Below are 18,949 nucleotides of genomic sequence, written 5' to 3'. Positions count from 1 at the left end.
ATGTTTTTTAATTTCTATCCCATTACATCCCGTTAAGCAAAATACTTGGTAAAATGTGTGAATTTTATACATTTGTCTTACTTCTTATATTGCAACCTTGAATACATTGCATCTGTAATAATAATGTAGAGAAAGAAAAACACAAAACATACTAAGTACTTTAAGAAAATAATCAGGCAATTAGGCATTGTGAATTCCTTATATGGTTGCTTTGTAGTCAATCTATCATGAATATTGAAATTGGAATTTCACTTTGATTGCTAGTGAGCTGACAACAACCAAATTAAAATACACAGAAGAGTCAGGGATTACTTGGAATTGAGACATAAAGAGACTTAATTCTTAATAGAGTAGCAACATTAACTGATAATATAGAGAATGTTGTTCAGTAGCAGTGAATCTTTAAAAAGAAAATCATTACAGATTTGCTCTAAGGAACTATAAAATTATAACATGCAAAATGGAATAGGGTAACACAATAAATTAAATTTCACTCATTTGTGTGTATTAAGATGGTTGAATAAATTTCTCATGAATGGCCTCATTCTAACATTCCTTTATGACATTAAATATACTGGTTACAATGAACAAATAATATAGAATCACTAGATGAGTTTAAAAATGATATGGGACCTAATCTTACTCATGCATTGTTGTCCATTAAAAAAAACATTCTTGATATAATTCAAACCCATTCTGGTCAAATTAAAATAATCCTCATTAACTTAAATATTGGAAAAAAAAACTCTGGGACACTGATACTGATAAGATTTTAATTTAGTCAGGGAGCTGAAGATAGGAAAAGGAAAGGAAAGACATACTTTGGATGATTAATTGTAAAATGAGTTTGTCTTACTGAGTTAGGAGCTGCCAGATAGTGAAAAATGTTAGGAACTGTGAGAGGAGGTAAAAATAAAAATTATTCCACATATCTAAGAATAAGACATTAAATTTTTGGATGTATTAAAAACAGGTAAATCTTTTGAAAACCATATATTTGTTGGTATTATTGTTATTTTGTTTTGTATTTGATAGAAATCACATTTCTTAAGATCTTATTGATTTATTCTGCTTAAGAGAATCTCAAGGATACAACTAATTACTAATATATCTGTAAATAAAATCTTCAAGTTTTTTTCTGTAGATTAATTCTAGTCAATTTCTGTATTTGAGAATAATTGCACAATAATTACAAAATAGCTATTCCACCATCTTAATTATATTATTTGAGCTTTCAAAATGTATTTTTAACCAAGTCAATTTAAGTTATTCGTGAATTTTACAATAAATGTAATTCATTACTTGGAACCAAATTGTACGAAAATATCTTAGAATGAAAGAAAATATTAAAAAGTTTAGCTGGTGCCCTGGCACAGGCCCATAATCCCAGCAGCACCCAAGGCTGAGGCAAGAGGATGGCAAATTCAAAGCCAGCCTCAGCAACTTAGTGAGGTAATTAGCAACTCTGTGAGACCCTGAAACACTAAAAAAAATACAAAAAAGGGCTGGGGATGTTGCTCAGTGCTGAAGCACTCCTGAGTTCAACTCTCAGTACTAAAAAATAAAAAATAAAAAAAATAAAAAATAAATAAAGTCTTGTCTTCCTACAAGAACTTAGACAGAAATCAGAGGAGAATCTGGTTTTTCAAGAGCCCAGTATGTATCAAACACTTCTAAATAATATCCTGCTTTTCAAAATAGTCTTTAGACAAATGAAGCACCAAACCATTATAGGATCGATATACAAGGAAGTGGTTTGTGTTTATGTGAGTGTGTGTGTCTACTTTCCAAGTGATTTTTTTTTCACTAAACTAATGGTTAAAATGCATTTATTTTTTAACTTAGTGAAGTTACTTGAATATCCCTTTGCTACTGTATTACTCCTACCATGTGATGGGTGGGTAATACAAGTATAATCTCATAGCAATCAAGTTTTCTACAAAGCACATGAAGTATGGAGAACATTCAAGCAAAGCCTCAAATCCTTAAAAGGTCATTAGAAAAGAAAAATGGAAGAAAATAAATAATTTTTATTTCAGATAACTGCAAATCAAGAATCTTATAGTTCCCCCCGACCCCTTAGAGGAGGGGTGGCTAATAGTGGGTTCAACCCTCAATAAGAAACTTGCTGTTTGTTCTAAAATATTGAAGAAAACATTAGTTCAATCCCCAGCACTATGGGGTGGGAAGATTTTGAACAATTTTATTTATATAAAATATGAGTTAAAGAAAATACATTGATAGGACTTGCTGTTTGTTCTAAAATATTAAAAATAGCATTGATTATTTCGTAAGGCATTCTAACCTGATTTTTCCAGCCAATTAACAAGGAATAGTTTCTTAAAGAATTGGTATCAAGGAAGTGAAGGGGCTATGAGATATGTAATTTAATTGAGCTGGTAATTTAGGAATTGAGAAATGAGATATGGTTGTTATTGTGCACAAGTATTAAAAATTACTTTTCAATTTAGCTTTCTTGTTTGTATTCTAATTAAAACGATTTGTGTCTTAATAAACATATAAGAATAAAATGGTGACAGAATAAAACATTCTTAGTAGCTATATTTATATAAGATAAATAAAGTTTTTGTCTAACTATTGTGACATAAAAATGGATGGAAAGATTTCACTAGGAGGGTAAATTTGGGATGGTTTATGTCATATGTATTCACTTTTGACAATTTTAAAGTATCTAAACAAGATAGGCAAGTTGCCAGAAGGCTCATTGTATCCACCAATTATAGAAATACCTGGTAACAATTTTGGACAGAAAACATAGTGCCTTTGAATAGAAGTTTAAATTCAAAAGTTAAAGTATATATACTCTGAACTGCAGGCTTCTCTTTGTAATCAAACTACTTTTCAAGTGGGAAGTTCTAAGTAGCCTAGTTTGTGCTAATAGACTTAAGGAGTGTATTTATATAATAATGATTAATCAGTCTCTTAAGCAAACAGGGGGTGCTTCTGAATACAATAATGCATTTTGCATTTATTTTCCTTTAACTCATTTTCTAATCTTATGTTGTAGGCTAATGCAGCATTATAAAATTAAATATAAGAGGGCTGAGGTCCTGGCTCAGTGGTAGAGCACTTGCCTAGCATGTGTAAGGCACTGGGTTTGATTCTCAACACCATATATAAATAAATAAATAAGGTCCTTCAAAAACTAAAAACATTTTTTTAAAAAAAATAAATATAAGAAAATGAAAATAAGATAATATTTTATAGTTATATCATGAAGCTATATCATTTTTATGATATTTTATGGTTTTGTTCAATTGGAAGGTGAAGAAAGGATGAATATTTGGCATGTTTGGAAAGAAAGGTAAAATCCATTTTATTCCCTGACATAACCCAATTGGGTAGTCAGGGAAACTAATAGTTAAATTGTTCTGCATGAAAGTAACAGGTATTTTGTGACTTGCCCTGCTACATACTGGAGGCTGGCAGGAGAAAGGGGAAACAAGGGTTGAAGATCCTAAAGGCCAAAGAGACTAAATACAGAAAAGGATCTCGGATAAGAGAGGGAACTGTGGCACTATATGCACTTACTACTGTGATTGGGACTATGAAGATAATTTAGGACAACAAAAGCTTGCTTACTTAATCTTAAATTATTCTGGATTGTGCAGTAATCCTCTTGGTTGCCCTTTATATTATGGTTTTTGTGAGAATGAAGGAAAATGATACAAATAAGGAGCACAGTAACTTTGAGAGAGGCCAGTAACTCTCAGGCTTTCACAAGAGGGATGATTCTGCCCAAAGGAATTAGAGCCAGAAGTAGAGTAGAAAACAAAACAAAACAAAGCAACAAAAACCACTAAGCCAGTGAGCACTGAGTGATATATGTTATGAACTATACAAACATAATGAAATGTGAAAGTCTTCAATTACATTTATATCATATCTTCTGATATAAAACAATGGCAAATCTAAAGTAGAAAATACTCAAATCATGTACTTGATATATATAGATTCATTTAAAATCACATTAATTATGATAGGTTGACAAATATGTTTATGCTTCAAATGTAATGCTCTAAGCTTTACAAATGAAAAATATGGACAAAATCTCTGTTCTATTGTCTTGAATTATAATTTTTATATTACTCAATAATATAATCAATAAAACCATGCTATATTGTACATTTCAAAGCAAATACAATTCTCTACAATAAAGTAAGGTTAGTTCCTCACTCATGGAACAGCAATATTTGATAAAAATTTGATAATAAATAAATAATATGCGTTTTAAGCTTTCTAAAATTATTATGGCAATAGAAACCATGTCAAACAATTAGCAAAGAATATGGTTTTGGGGGCTGGGAATATAGCTCAGTTGGTAGAGTGCTTGCCTCGCATGTACTAGGCCCTGGGTTCGATCCCCAGCACCACACACACACACACACACACACGCACACACACAGGATATGGTTTTAAGATAAGTCAAAATGAACCATGCTGAATTATTCCAATAAAAACTCTTTTAAAATATATAGGTCATTGTTATTGCATACATTGTGTCCCATAAAATTTCTATCTTGAAATTTATTTATTTTGTTAATTTTATTTTTTTTAGTGCTATGAACTCAGGGGTGCTTAACCACTGAGAAACTTCCCCAGCCTTTTTTATTTTTCATTTTGAGACAGGGTCTTGCTAAGTTGCTTAGGGCTTCACTAATTGCTGAGGATGGCCTTGAACTCACAATCCTCCTGCTTCAGCCTCCCAAATTGCAGGGATTACAGGTGTGTGCCACCATGCACAAATCTACCTTTAAATATTAACCCCCAGTAACTCAAGAATGTGACCATGGACAAAGGCCCTTAAAGAGCTAATTAAGATAAAATAGGTCATAAGAGTGAAACTCTTTAATTCAATATTTATGACTGGCATCTTTAGAAAAAGAGGAGATTAAGATACAGACATGCACAGAGAGCTCATGTGAAGATGGACATAGAACACAGCTATCTACAAGTTAAAGATAAAGGCCAGAAGAGATGATCTTTTTGACACTTTGATCTCAGAGTTCTAGCATTCAGAGTTGTAGGAAAATAAATTTCTGGTTTTTGGGTCTCCTAGTCTGTAGTACTTTGTTATGGTACCTCTAGCAAACTAATACAGGCATAGTAAGGTGGTGAAGTTTATAGTAAGGTAGGATGATCCCATAAAATGCATAATACTTTATGCCTGTTCAAAAAAAATCTGTTTTTTTTTCTTTCTATGCAAATGTTAACACTAGCATTGATAGATTAAATCAATGAAGGACTTCTTGAGTAAGGAAAGGTTCAAGTTGTATTTGTAAAATCTAATCATCAGATCATAATAAAGATATTCTGCTCTATTTATATTCTTATCAAATGTATTCAATGCTTTAGAAGCTTTTTTATTTGTTTAATTTTTTTAAAAAAGAGGTTAGGTGATGAGGGTCGTCAATAATACAATTGGGGATTTTGTACATAATTCTGTCTTGATTTTTGGACAGTGATCCAAAAAAATAATGGAGCAGAAACATCATTCTTTTAATTTTTAAAATATCATAGTATTGCATGATAATGATTGATGAATGTTAATTTTCCTAGGAGGAAACAAAGCCAACTTTTCAATCTTTAATACACATATATAATCTAGTAATTTTTTTGGAACATATATGACAGTGTGCATTAGTGTCTTAGACTGCAATATAGTATCAATTTGAATGCATTTTCACCAACTTTGTCTCTAGAAACCTAGCAAAGCAAAATTCATTGGCACTTCAAAATATAGAAAAACAAAACTCATCAAGCTAAAGGTCACATTTTCATCTGAGCTCTGTGCATATACGTAAACTAAAAAAAGGTCGATCTTGCATACTTCAGTAGTAAAAATATAATATTAAACAAATAGAAAATTAACTTGAAAATAGCCTGAAAGGTTAAAAGGAGGCAAAGAGTCTATAGCATGTAAGGCACAACAATTGACTAATACAATAAAATTATACATTGATTTGTTAAAGGAAAAAAATACCAACTATTCTTTTATATAATCTTTTCTTTAAAAGGTAAAAATATATATATTTTTTCAGAGACCTTTCAAATGTAATTTTGATAGAGTGTCCAGGTTCAGCTTCAATAACCCACTCACAATTCAAAGAGTCTTTATAGTATCCTGGCCATCCCGGTGAGAGAATCACTCCACTTGGAGCTGAAAAATGGCCACCACATGGAGCTGAAAAATAAAATCAGAGAGCAGGAATAAAACTTTTATAATTAGTTGTAGAAATAATTTTTAATACTAACTCTAATTTTTAAATGAATTTCTATATATACTTATTAAATGCTAATTAGTACAATTTTGAAACTAAAGGTGAACTAATCAATTTGTTATTAAATGATTGTTTTCTGTTAAAAGATAATCTATTTAAAATATATGACATAGTTATATTTCTTTGCATATGAAGTAGTAACATGATCATCACCACGTGCAAAGTAGATCTTTATTTTATTTTTGGTGCTGGAAGTCAAACCAGGGCCTTACACATGCTATGCAAGTGCTCTGCTCTGCCTCTGAGCTACACATGTAGTCTCTTCAATATCTTTTTGTATCTCCATTGTGTTCTTTATCTTTAAAGATTTATAAAACATAAATTGTTGACTTTAGTTTTTTTTCTCTTTCATTAACTGATTTATGTAATCAAACACCCTGTTAATTCAAACTATCTGCTAAGACATGGAACTTCCATTTTCCATAATCACTACTAAAATTTAGACCATCATCAATTCAATGCTTTTCCTTATTTCTCATTTATTAATTCATCTACTCCTTCAGTCCAGTTGACAGAAAAATGCCATTCAAAGTATTGATCCATCATACTATTTCCTAGATATGTATTCCCCTTCTTAGACATATATTCCAGTCCCCTTTTCTTTTTAACAACAAATTCAAATCCTTTGCTTATCTTTCCACATACTTTACCCTTCGATTTTCCCTAAATTCAAACACAATTGAAACCACAATGATAGTATTGTAAGTCCAGTAAGTGCTGATTTAAATCATTTAGTAGAAACACTTTATTGTGGAGATGAGTAAACAATTTGCAAAAAGAACAAGTTGCCAAAGTTCACAAAGCTTGACAGTCTCAAAAGCACTTTCTAGGTCAACTTTTGCAAAACAGGATCTCAAAGCTCTATTTCATTATTTCCTCTACCAGTAAATGAAGTCACCATCCATTGAGTGGCATAAATCAAAAAGCTAAGTATTCATTTTTCATATTTCTATATGCTTATCATTTATTTTCAAATCCAATTAATCTCCAAATTCACTCATTTCTCTGTCTCTTTAGTTGCCATCTTAAATTATCCTGGAATATAAAAATGCCTTCTTAACTGGTCCTTGAATTCTCACTATAAAAAAGCCTGCTGATCCAAGGAAGTATCAGGCACATGATGGGAAATGCTGTATTTGGAGAAGCTATTGTGGAGCAAGAGCAGAAAAGCCTGGAGGGGACAAAGTGTAGGGGAAAAAAAAAGGAGGGACCAACTGGAGAGAAAACATGAAACAGCTGCAGAAACCTGTCCAAAGTGGAAGGCAGTATACTATATAGAAAAATTGAAATGAAGTTTGAAACAAAGGACTAATAATACTACACATTTGACTTGTAAAGAGACACCAACTGCAATATGGATAGTAATACAAACAGAAAGACTAAGTTTATTGCCCAAACCTTACAATACAAAATATTCACGTGTTCCTTAAATCATTTAATACTTTTCTTTAATATATTCACTTTCATTTTGTCTTACATGATATATCTTGATTCTCCCTAAGTAAAATCATACATAAAATCATAAGTTTTATGTAGTAGCATTATTTTTTTCCCAGAATAATTGAAAATAAATAGGAACTATTGAAATTTAAGAAATGTTTATACACATCTAAAATAAGCTCCTATTCTCCAGGTGTAAAAAAAAAAAAAAGGTGCAACACTTTAAGAAAGATTAATCTGAAAGAAATAACAGGGCTGTGCATGGTAGTGCATGCCTGAAATCCCAGAGGCTCTGGAGGCTGAGGCAGGAGAATTTCGAGTACAAAGTCAGCCTCAGCACAGTGAGGCACTAAGCAACTCAGTGAGACCTTGTCTCTAAAATACAAAATAGGGCTGGGGATGTGGCTCAGTGGTTGAGTGCCCTGAGTTCAATCCCTGCTACCAAAAAGAAAAAAGAAAATAACAGGGATGAGAATGTGACTCACTGGTAAAGCATTAACCTAGAATATCTGAGGCTCCGGGTTCAATTCCTAGTGACTAACAGACACTCTTTGCTAATGGTACACACACACACACACATACACTTAATGATCTGGGAGTCATCCCATTAAAAAGTTACACACACACACACACATACACAGACACAATAAATATCTCTGGCTGAAAAAAAAAAAACTTTGGAATGTATAGAAAGCAGGAGATGAAGACCATATTGAGATATTTTCCAAATCCCATTTCATTGGTTCATTCATTTATTCAATTATATTTCAGTTAATGGAAATTATTTTGAATCAAATATGTGCCTATGTGGCATTGATACTAATTAACACTTATTGAAAAATTCTTATGTGTCAGGTGTTATGCTAAGACATCCTTGAATTATTTTATAAAATGTTCCAAATAACTCGACCAGGTAGATTTATTGTTATAGATAAGAACAATGAAGTGCAAAACATTTAAACAATTTGCATATGAGCAATCAAGGGTTTGAAAAGAGGCAGTTTGATTTTAAAACCCTGTTTCCAATAAAATACTTGTCTTCTTTCCTCAGAATGCCCCTAGTGCAACACACAGGAAAAAAAAGTAAAATGTCATGAATTCTATCAAAGAAGCAAAAACAAAATGTAAAATGTCATAAATTCTATAACACAGATACATATGTTTATGTTAGAGGACATGAATAAAATCTTCATAGTAGGTATTCTGTTTTCAGTCTTCAAGGATAAGACAGAGTTCATGAGGAGGAAGATAAGTATACTGTAAATGGATGCAACAGCTTGTGGAAAAGCATAAAGACTTGTCAGTACAATGCACAATGCTTTTGAGTAACACTGACATGTTTTTGTAGAATCAAAAAGTAATGGGAAACCATGGAAGATGATTAAAAAAGGCTCTGGTATGTTATAATATAGAAAATGAACCAAGCAATTTAAAACAAAGGATTCATATACATTTATATACAAAGGATACAATTTTCATTTAATGGAACTTGAAAGTAAAATGGATTAGAGACAGTGCAATGGGAGTTTGTAATATCAGGAGAGTGTTTGAATTTTCTAGGAAAAGTATAATTGTGAAATAAAGTTTTTACAAGGAGAAGCTGAATATGAGCTATCTGAGGGGTAGAGTCACAAGCATTTACTGATGAGAGGCAAAGAGTTAAAAGAAAGAAGCCTAAACTGGTCCTTGGGCCCTTGGCATATACCTGCCATTGCTAATTCCGTTCAGCAAAATGAAGAATGCAAAACATGGAGGAGTTTTACATAGGAAGCCAAAGGTATTCAATGCTGAGATCCAAGGATCTGCAAAATATTAAATAAAAATTATGAAATAGAATATGGAGCCCTTGGCTATTTTTGGAATCATTTTCAAAAGAAATTTCAATATGGGTAAAAGGTAAAGATGAACATTTAGAGGAAGAAATCAAATATACTTGAATATGCAATCCTTGGGGGAGGGAAATGTTTTCATTTAGAATTAAATATGAATTGGCCAACAGCCAGGATAATACTACATTGGGGCAAAAACCAGGATGGAATTTGTGTTTGGATCTTACTCTCTCCTAAGCCTGCAAACTGCAATGATGGTAGCTGCCAAAATAAGTAAATTCATAGATATTAATTGTGAAATAATACAGTTTAGGTCTCATCTGACCAAGACACCTTCAGATAGACTAAACTTTAGACAGCCTTTTTCCTTGTGCTAGACACCTGAAGCCCCACCTACCTCCATTTCTTGAGGCATTTATTTAAAAAACAAAACAACAACAACAACAACAACAACATATATTCTTTCTTTGTCCCTTTGAGATATAAATCTTCTCCCAGTCTCCTACTAGTTTTACGATTCAGGAGCATCTTAGTGATCTGGGAGTCATCCCATTGAAAAGTAATCACAAGCTCTTTTAGTTTCTAAGGGAGGGTAGGAAAATGACCTCAATAAATTCTAATTTGCAATCAAATGACCTAATCACATTGGCCATTTTACTGACTAGTATCCTCTTGTACTTTTCTACTAATTCGCCCCAATACTTAAAGACCCTCGATCTCTTACAGAGGAGTTAAATTTAGTCTGCTTCCCTATTGCAATAGTCATGAATGGAGTCTTTGTTACCTGTATAACTCTGTTGGTGAAATTTTTCTTTGACATATTCTTGAAAGAGTCAAAGAGGTGAATCTATTGACTGAATAAGCCTTCTTTCTCTTATCCTTACAAGACCCAGCTGATGACTATGGCTGCCATTTTCAAATGTAGGGTCTCCCTACTTTGCTTTGGAGGTCATTTCCAGTTCAATTAGCAGACCAATAGCTGGTCATTTCTGCCATATCAACAAACAGTTACTTTACTTTTTGGTTTAGAATGTGCTTACGGATAATTTATATCTTAAAATTATTTTTGTGGCATAAAAATACTGGATTTGTCCTTTCACTTGTTTTTCAGATGGATAAAAATCATGAAGCATATGAATTGATGAGAAACACAGGCCTAGTATAGTGGCAGAGCTGAGACTTAAATTCATATCTTTAAATTCTAAGTTAGGAGCTATCACGGTTGATTGTTTTCAACTAATTTTCAGGAGAAACCCTTATTTAAGCACTTCTTACTCTATTTTTTTTTTAAAATTAGTTGTAAATTGACATATTTATTCATTTTTATGTGATACTGAATTTCAAACCCAGTACCCCACTCCTGCTAGGCAAGCAATCTACCACTGAGCTACAACCACATCCCCATTTCTTATGCTCTTTAACATAAGTTTATTGAAGACAAGGTGGATGAAATGTTAGGAAAATGAAATATTCATTCCCAAAGTTTCTAATATAAATTTGAGATTCTAAACCCCTAAGTGATTTTCCAATAGAAAATCATTTTTATTCATTAACTTATTAATTCAATAAAATGTACTTAGTTCTGCTATATATAAAATACTTTGCTAGTTACTCAATTTTTTTCAAAGTTTTTATGACATTATACTTGCCCTCAAGAGACACATAGTATCTATAGCTAACATGAAATATTATAAGGATATACTGGAGCTGGGTAGGAAGTCTGGAAAAGGGAATGTCAGGTAATAACCTAAATATTAGGAAAGAGATATCAGAAGATGGTCTAGATTAAGAGATGAAGAGAAAACAGGCTTACAGAGAGAGAAAGGGAATGAGCGGAACTGTGTGAAAGTCAAGTGTTTGTTGTTGTTGTTATTGTTGTTGTTGCTGCTGCAATATAGAGTTAGTGAGGGGTTAATAAGGTTAAGCCTCTAAGTTTTGTGCAGTGATTATTGCTTTAAAACTTTAGTGGGTACCTAGGGAATTTGCTGAAATGCATATTTCAGGACTGTAACTCTAGCAGCTATTAGGTGGAACCCAGAAATCCTCATGGTTAAAGACCTCTTACTCTGATTTTTCAGATCACTTTATTCTTTAGGCTCTGTTTCATCCCTAAAGAAAAGGGACAGTAACAACTCAAGTCCCTGAACGCCTCCTTTCTGTCTCCTAAAACCTAGCCAAGTTAAGGGAACAGTAAGTGCAAGCCTAGCCAGAAAGTCCAGATACATATTACCTTGAAAAACACTTTCTCTTATTCACACTGGGAACTAGGAAAGTTAATGTTACCTGTAGAAGTCTATTTTCTTGAATGTACATCAGGACAGTTGCTTCTTGGGCCAGACAAGCTAACTGAGAAAGCTAATATCAATGATGTCACTGCTTTTGCCGTCTTACACATAAAATCCCTTTGTGAGTAAGGATGAGTGCAAAACTGAGGGCACTGTGGAAAGGATATTTGTCACTCATCCAGTAGGCTGTCACTGGACAAAACTCCATGAGGGAGAGGAGGCACTGCTTGGCAAAAGCACTATGAGGGATGAAGGTGCTATCTCTGTCAGCATGTGGCCACTGAACTCCTCTGGGATGAGTGTCTGATCCCTCATAAGCTTTCCCCAATAAACCATATCTCCCCCATACTGTCTGGGCACGTTCTTTGTCTTGTCTGCAACTGACCCAATGCCCTGATACAACTTGGTTGTGGAAAAAACAGGACCACAACAAGAAAATCCAAGAGGGCATGGGTATTCTGTACCTCTAAGATTCTCCTGAATGATGTCACAACTTTCTAGGATGAGAAGGTAATTTGGATACATTTTTGAAATACAGGCTGTTGCCTACAATGCTTTTTAGCAATAAAAGCAGAACACATGATAAATAAAAGACATAGAGTATATCCAGTTTTATTTTTCTAATGACTAAAGAAAATTTGTTATAAATAATCTGAGTTGGAATATTGACTCATTCCTGTTAATTTTAGTAGAAAGGACACATTTAAAATAGCTAGTATGTTTTAAGACCAATATGAAAGAGTATGAAGTATATCAGACTATATTCAGAAAACAAAATTATCTTGAACAAAAATGCTGAGGGAATTGTGGAGTTTCACAGCTCTTCCTCTTGAGAATTGGCACTAAGGTGCTCAGAGGGAGTTGGGGACTTTTAGAGCTGGGTTTTGATTGAAAAGGTTTAGTAATAAGTGACTTAAAGAGATGAGTATTCTATCATTTGGTCCGATATGTCTTTCTGTGGAGATACGCCTGATAAAATCTAGATGCCATCTCAGGGACTATCACACAATGGTGGTTCCACTTCTTTCCTTTATTCTCTTTCTTGTTCTAGGTTGTAGGTGTGGTAAGTAATCACCAGATCTTTTTAATTTCTGCACATTGGATGATGGTTCAAAAAAAAAAGTAAAGGAAATTCAAGTTTGAATCTAGTATAAAAACAGGGAGACAGAAACACACAAATTAAATAAATAGACTTACAGAGATAGTGTGAGTAGCAGTTCTGCATCTCCTCTCATTTCTCTAACCCCTTCCCTTCTTCTCCTGCTTCATACCTAGCTCAGAAGAAATTGGGAGCAGAACTCTGTAGATGGGTTAATTAATTTTCCTATGGTAGTTCTCCAGGAGATCAGAAGACCAGAATGCTACATGAATAGGTACTGTAAAAAGGGGTTGATTCTTAAATATAACTATGTAACATATGTAAACACATATCCTGTCCTTTAGAACTACAAATCAATTCTGATATATGCATCAGATCATTAGTCCAATAAAATAACTCTTTCCAAAGAGAATGTGATATTTCTGAATGTCTTTTCCTCTGAAGCTAATTGAGATTCAAGAGAAAAGCTCATACCCTCAAAGGGAGAGTTTATCTCGTATGCAAGTCCAGCCTTATTCTGAACAGTTCTCCAGGGACTTTAGTTTCATCCTATTCACTTGAAGAATTTTCTCAGAAATCTCACTAGAGAGTAGGAAGGACTATAAGCCATAGTAATTCAGGGAGCACTATTCTGAGTACAAGGAAGTTCATGCTTGAATAAGCATTTTATGGAACATTCTAAAGTTGGTGGAGCAAAAACAGAAGCCTTTTTTCTTCCTTGCCTCTGTCTCTGTCTTCTGCCTTCAAATATACATTTTTACATGTCAAAAACATGTTGGCAAGACACTTACACTTTCTAATCACTTTTTTTTTTGTTGAAAAACTTCCTCCAGTCAGTCAAATTAAAAAAAAAAAAAACTTCTCTCATTTCTTCCACCCACCCACCCAGGATGCCTGCTGGGATAATGGCCAGAGACATGTGGAGGACAGGAGGGAGCATGGTGAGGGAAGACAAGTGCTTGCTAATTGCTGTTCCACTCAGCACTTGGAATAGAAAAGAATTTGTATCCTCTTTCATATTTCATTTGCTAACTTTCCTTTTAGCTCCCTTTCCCTGTGAGAGGTCAGCACTAGTATGAAGTAGATTTGCTGTCACTGTCTTCTCTTGACTGTTGCCATTTCCCTCACTAACCCTTACTGTTCACTAATGTCTTCCATTTGTCAGGTATTGACAATATTTATTCACCTGTGTATCATGATTCCCTGACACACAGGAATTTAACCTTTTCCAGTGATCTCTCTGCTTCCACACCTGACAGTTGATTCTTCTCATTGGATTTTTTTTTTTTTTTTAATTCTGTAACCAAGTCCAGGTACCTCCTTTGGTATTCATTTGATGCATAGCAAACTCATGTCTTTGACTACTTGAATTGTTTCAAATAGACAGCTCTTTTCATCTCCAAAGTGCCAGGTTTTCATTAGTTTTTTTCCCCCTCTTGTCCAATACTCAAAGAAAGCAGAAAAGTCAACTGATGAGCAAATATCTATCCATGGATTCTAGTTCCTCTTTCACACGGACATCTTCATTCTCAACAAGTGAATCTCTTGGAGTCATTACCTTCAACTTCTTGAATATAAAGAGATTAGCTTCCTCTCTCCTAAAAGGAGATGGATGAAAACTGAACAACTTATGACTCCAGCAGTTACAGAAAAATAGGTAGATTGACAAATGTAAAACCACATCAATGTCCCTTACTTTCTTATTGCAGCTTTTACAAATTGGGAGCCATATCTCCATCACACAAATAATTGAGAGAAGAGTCAGTTAGGACTCACTTAAGTTCCAGGCAGGCTATCCAGACTACAGTTTTCTATGGAGATCAATATTGATACATTTTTCCTACTTAGCAAGGGGTATAAGTTGCTAATTCAGAAGCAGCAGGAAAATATGGCTCCACAATTTATTAATCACACATTTTTTCCTGTTGTTTTCCTTATCAGGAAGATTGAAAAGATAACAATATTTGAAATTATTATGACACTCCACAAGAAAGAGGTGATTTTTGTTTCAATCAGTTTTAAATTGGCATCTTAATTAAATCATTAGCTTTGGGCCAATAGCATCCATCTGACTCTTGTAACATATTTAACTTACTGAAATCCTCCTTTTCTGTAAAGAAGTTCATACAATGTATCATGTCCTATTCATATTCAAAAACATAACAATGTAATCCAGAAGGCCAACATTGCATTTCCAGTTTTGTCCAGGGAGTTGTTTTAGATTCAAGAGGGCATTGCTGACTATAGTGTAAATACAAAAAAAAAAAAAAATAATAAGATGAACTGAATAAAATAGGCTAGCTACCCTCTAAGTTGCAGGTGTGTCTTCCCACATTTTAGAATATGTTTATAGGTAAATATTTTTCTACTTCATGAGAATAAAAAGCAATACGAGAATGATATTACTGACAAGTGACAACAGCATTTCCAGTAGTCCATACATTTCCTTACTGAACATTAAAAGAAGGCATCCTCCTAGGAAAAAATGACACAAACTAGTGGTTCCCTATTATACTTTTCTTGGAAGTCCAAGAGCAGCAGAAAGGAAATGTATGAAGTTCATCTTATTGTTTTTTTGTGTTTTGTTGTTGTTGTTGTTGTTGCTTGTTTGTTTTTACTTTTTGCTCCTATTGGCATTTGGAGTCATGAAGTCATGATTTCTACTCCCACATTTGGCATTAGGTGCTATTTGTGACTCAGATCCATTAAAATCAGTGGCACTTGGCTTTACCACCCCGAATGACATAAATATTCAGAAGAGTTGACCTGTGTGCAAATAAACATTACGGGTCTGGGGATGTACTTCAGTGGGAGAGCAGAGCGTTTGCCTGCGTGCCTGAGGTCCTGGAATCAATCCCCAGTACCACAAAAAAAAAAAAAAAAAGAAAATAAAAGAAAGAAAAGGAAAGAGAAGGAAGGAAGGAAGGAAGGAAAAAAGAGAAGAGAAATAAAGTATATTCTGGCTATGCTAAACTCATAGAAAATGTTCAAGCTTGACAGCTACCAGGAGAAGGTACAAAAGGATTAGGGAATGAGGAACATCTGCAACAAGTTCATTGCAAACTAATTCAGAGCAAATCTGAGAAAGCAAATGAAAGCTGAGAAAAATTAGTTATGGCTATATTTAAGAAAGAGCCAAGTAATAATGCTCAGATCATTTGAGGTATGGAAAATGAGGCAAAAAACTTTTGGTAAACAATAAATAAGCTATCTCACTTGGACCTAGCCCCCAGATGAGCAGAATATAGGTGGGAGAAACAAATGGGTTTCCCAAAGTCCAAAAGGAAAATCCCTCTGGTGAGTCAGATATTGTAACTTAAAATTTGCCTCTACTAGTAGTATTGGTCACAAGAAAAATTTCAGTGATTAGAAATGTAGAGTTTTACTGGATGGTTAAAAGAGTACAAACTTGGGGGTAAGGAGTAGCTCCAGTTTGCGTTGCTTGGCATTGCAAAGGAATTCTAGTGACCTACTACTCCCTTGAAAAAATAATAAAGTGAAAGCAACATCTTACCCATGTTTCAAGAAACAGAAACATAAGTTTATGTGAAGAGAGAAATACAATCTAAAAGTAACTATGTTCTACCCTTTGTCCCTTTCGCAAATTTCGCAGCACTTTGGCTAACAGATGTGACTTTGAAGTACATGATATGAGCCTGGCAATGCCCTGAAACCCCAAAAGGACTTTTGATCATACTAAGAAATGTGGGGGGGGGGGAATTAAATGAGGATTATAGTAAGAAAAGAAGAAAATACAAAGAAGAAGATTCTCATGAGAAAACTGCATTTCAGAGGACTGAACTTTTAGAAGAGGCTCACAGATACCAAACAGGAGATTTGCACTATACAGAACAGAAAAATCAATGAATGTGGGGGCCACATGGTTGTGAGGAATAAAGATCCAGAGAGGAAAGGTGTGTTTGCAGCTACTATAAGTCAAAAACTGGTGAAGGTAGAGGAAGGGAATCTATAAGAAGTTTCTATGTTAAATGGATTTTCATTCCTGTGACCAATATACTGGACAACAAAAACTTAGAGAAAGAAAAGTTTATTATGTGCTCACAGTTTCAGAGTTTTGGCTCATGGTCGGTCTATTCCAATGTGTTGGGCTGAAAGTGAGGCAGAATATCATGGTGGAAGAAAGTGGCTCAGCTCCTGACAGCTGGTAGGCAGAGAGGTAGAGAAAGGAGCCAGGAACAAGTTATAGTCCAAAGGCATAACCTAGTGACCTACTTCCTCCAGCCATGTCCCACTTGCTTACAGTATTCCATTCTTCTTCTTATTTATTTATTTAGATACCGGGGGCACTCAACCACTGAGTCATATCCCCAGCTCTATTTTGTATTTTATTTAGAGACAGGGTTTCACTGAGTTGCTTAGCATTTCACTTTTGCTGAAGCTGGCTTTGAAATTGTGATCCTCCTACCTCAGCCTCCCTAGCCACTGGGATTATAGGCATGTGCCACCGTGACCTGATGCATTCATATTATTAATCAATTGAATGTATTAATCCACTGATGAGGCTACATTTATCATCATTATCTAAAAACCTCCCATCTGAACGTTTCTACTTTGGGGATCATGCTTTTACAACATGAGCTTTGCGGGAGGAATATTCTAAACCCTAAAGGTAACACTTTTTATATAAAACATTATGAAAATCCTTTGTCAGCCAATTGAAGGAGACCTACAACAAGAATATTCTTCATGACTTTAGGTTGTTGATTTGAAGGATACATCAGGTAGAATGGCCCTAGACAGAACTAGTCATATTCAAGTACAGTCTCAGGGTGAGTAAAGGAGTCATTGACTTTATTTAATGGAATTTAGATAACAATTTGTCAGGTTCAAATTGCAATGACTCCAATTCTGAGTACAATAACTAATATATTTTGTTTCCTATTAGTAGAACTGAAAGATCACAAGGCTTTAAAAAGTATCTAGACTTTTGTCTTCACAGTAAGATTAGATCAACCCATTTTAGAAGAAGAAGTTAGAATTCTCATAAACTCCAAATCTTTCCTTAGTTAATACATCTAAGTTGAACTTTAGGTCAGTGAATAAAATTTATAACCCAATTCTTTTCAACAACTGTATCTATCTGAAAACTATCTGAATTGAATCTAGCTCTAGCTGTGGGATCATAGAACTGTGAAGCATTATGATATTATTTCTCTCATTTGGTCTAACAATATTTATCCAAGGAATATGGAAGATGAAAAGTTTCACTTTTTAAAAACATTTCCCATGGTTTCAGGGTTGAGGACTAATTGACATTGGCTGATCACTAACTTGCCAATATGTTTACATATCTAGGTAATTCTGATAGAATGAAATTGGAGCAGGGATGATGGTAATCTTTAATTGGGTTGAAGCGTAAAGATTTCTTTTTAAAATATTTTTATTAGTTGTTGATGGATCTTTATTTTTTAAATTTATTTATACGTGGTGCTGAGGATCAAACCCAGTGCCTCACACATGCTAGGCAAGTGCTCTACCACTGAGCCACAACCTCAAAGCTTAAAGATTTCTTAAAAAAAAAAAAAAATCACAGGCTTCCTTTCTCTTGTTCTATAAGTTCTGATTAAAGCAAATATTTTTCTACTTTCTAATTTCAACATACACCAATAATATGTGTAAATAACTTATGAATGTATTCAGTCATAGAATATCTCATACAGAGAATAAAATATATGTAGAAAATTAGTTGTATTATCAGAACATAGAAACATGTCCTTTAAAAATTTTCTCCTACATAAAATGTTTAATATAAAGATATTAAAACAGTTTTAGCTAAAAATGGAAGCATATGTCAGTGGATCTGATAGTGCCTTAAAAGGTGAATGTAATAAATAATAAAACTCTATCAAAACATGGCAGGTCTAGAGAACAAGAGAGATAGGAAGAGCATGTTCCCAGCCATATTCCTCTCCATTAATGGGAGTAACTGGGTGTCAACTGGAAAAATGGTGGGGGAAAGAAAGAGGGTTAAAA

The 18,949-nt window shown here is 33.9% G+C and overlaps 1 protein-coding gene across 5 annotated transcripts in view; it reads right to left on the bottom strand.

Annotated features, from left to right (window-relative positions):
• The window catches only part of Csmd3 (CUB and Sushi multiple domains 3), a 1,083,924-nt gene that overhangs the window by 387,798 nt on the left and 677,177 nt on the right, over positions 1–18,949 (bottom strand). For all 5 annotated transcript variants that reach the window (XM_005316223.4, XM_078016771.1, XM_040293722.2 and 2 more), the window contains one exon: positions 6,067–6,205. In XM_005316223.4, coding sequence (XP_005316280.1) covers positions 6,067–6,205 — 139 coding nt within the window. The remainder of the gene's footprint in view (positions 1–6,066; positions 6,206–18,949) is intronic.

Source organism: Ictidomys tridecemlineatus, chromosome 7 (assembly GCF_052094955.1).
Source record: "Ictidomys tridecemlineatus isolate mIctTri1 chromosome 7, mIctTri1.hap1, whole genome shotgun sequence".
In the NCBI taxonomy this organism is placed as follows: domain Eukaryota; kingdom Metazoa; phylum Chordata; class Mammalia; order Rodentia; family Sciuridae; genus Ictidomys; species Ictidomys tridecemlineatus.
The sequence above is the reverse complement of the archived record's forward strand: the minus strand, read 5'-3'. Positions and strand labels throughout refer to the sequence as shown.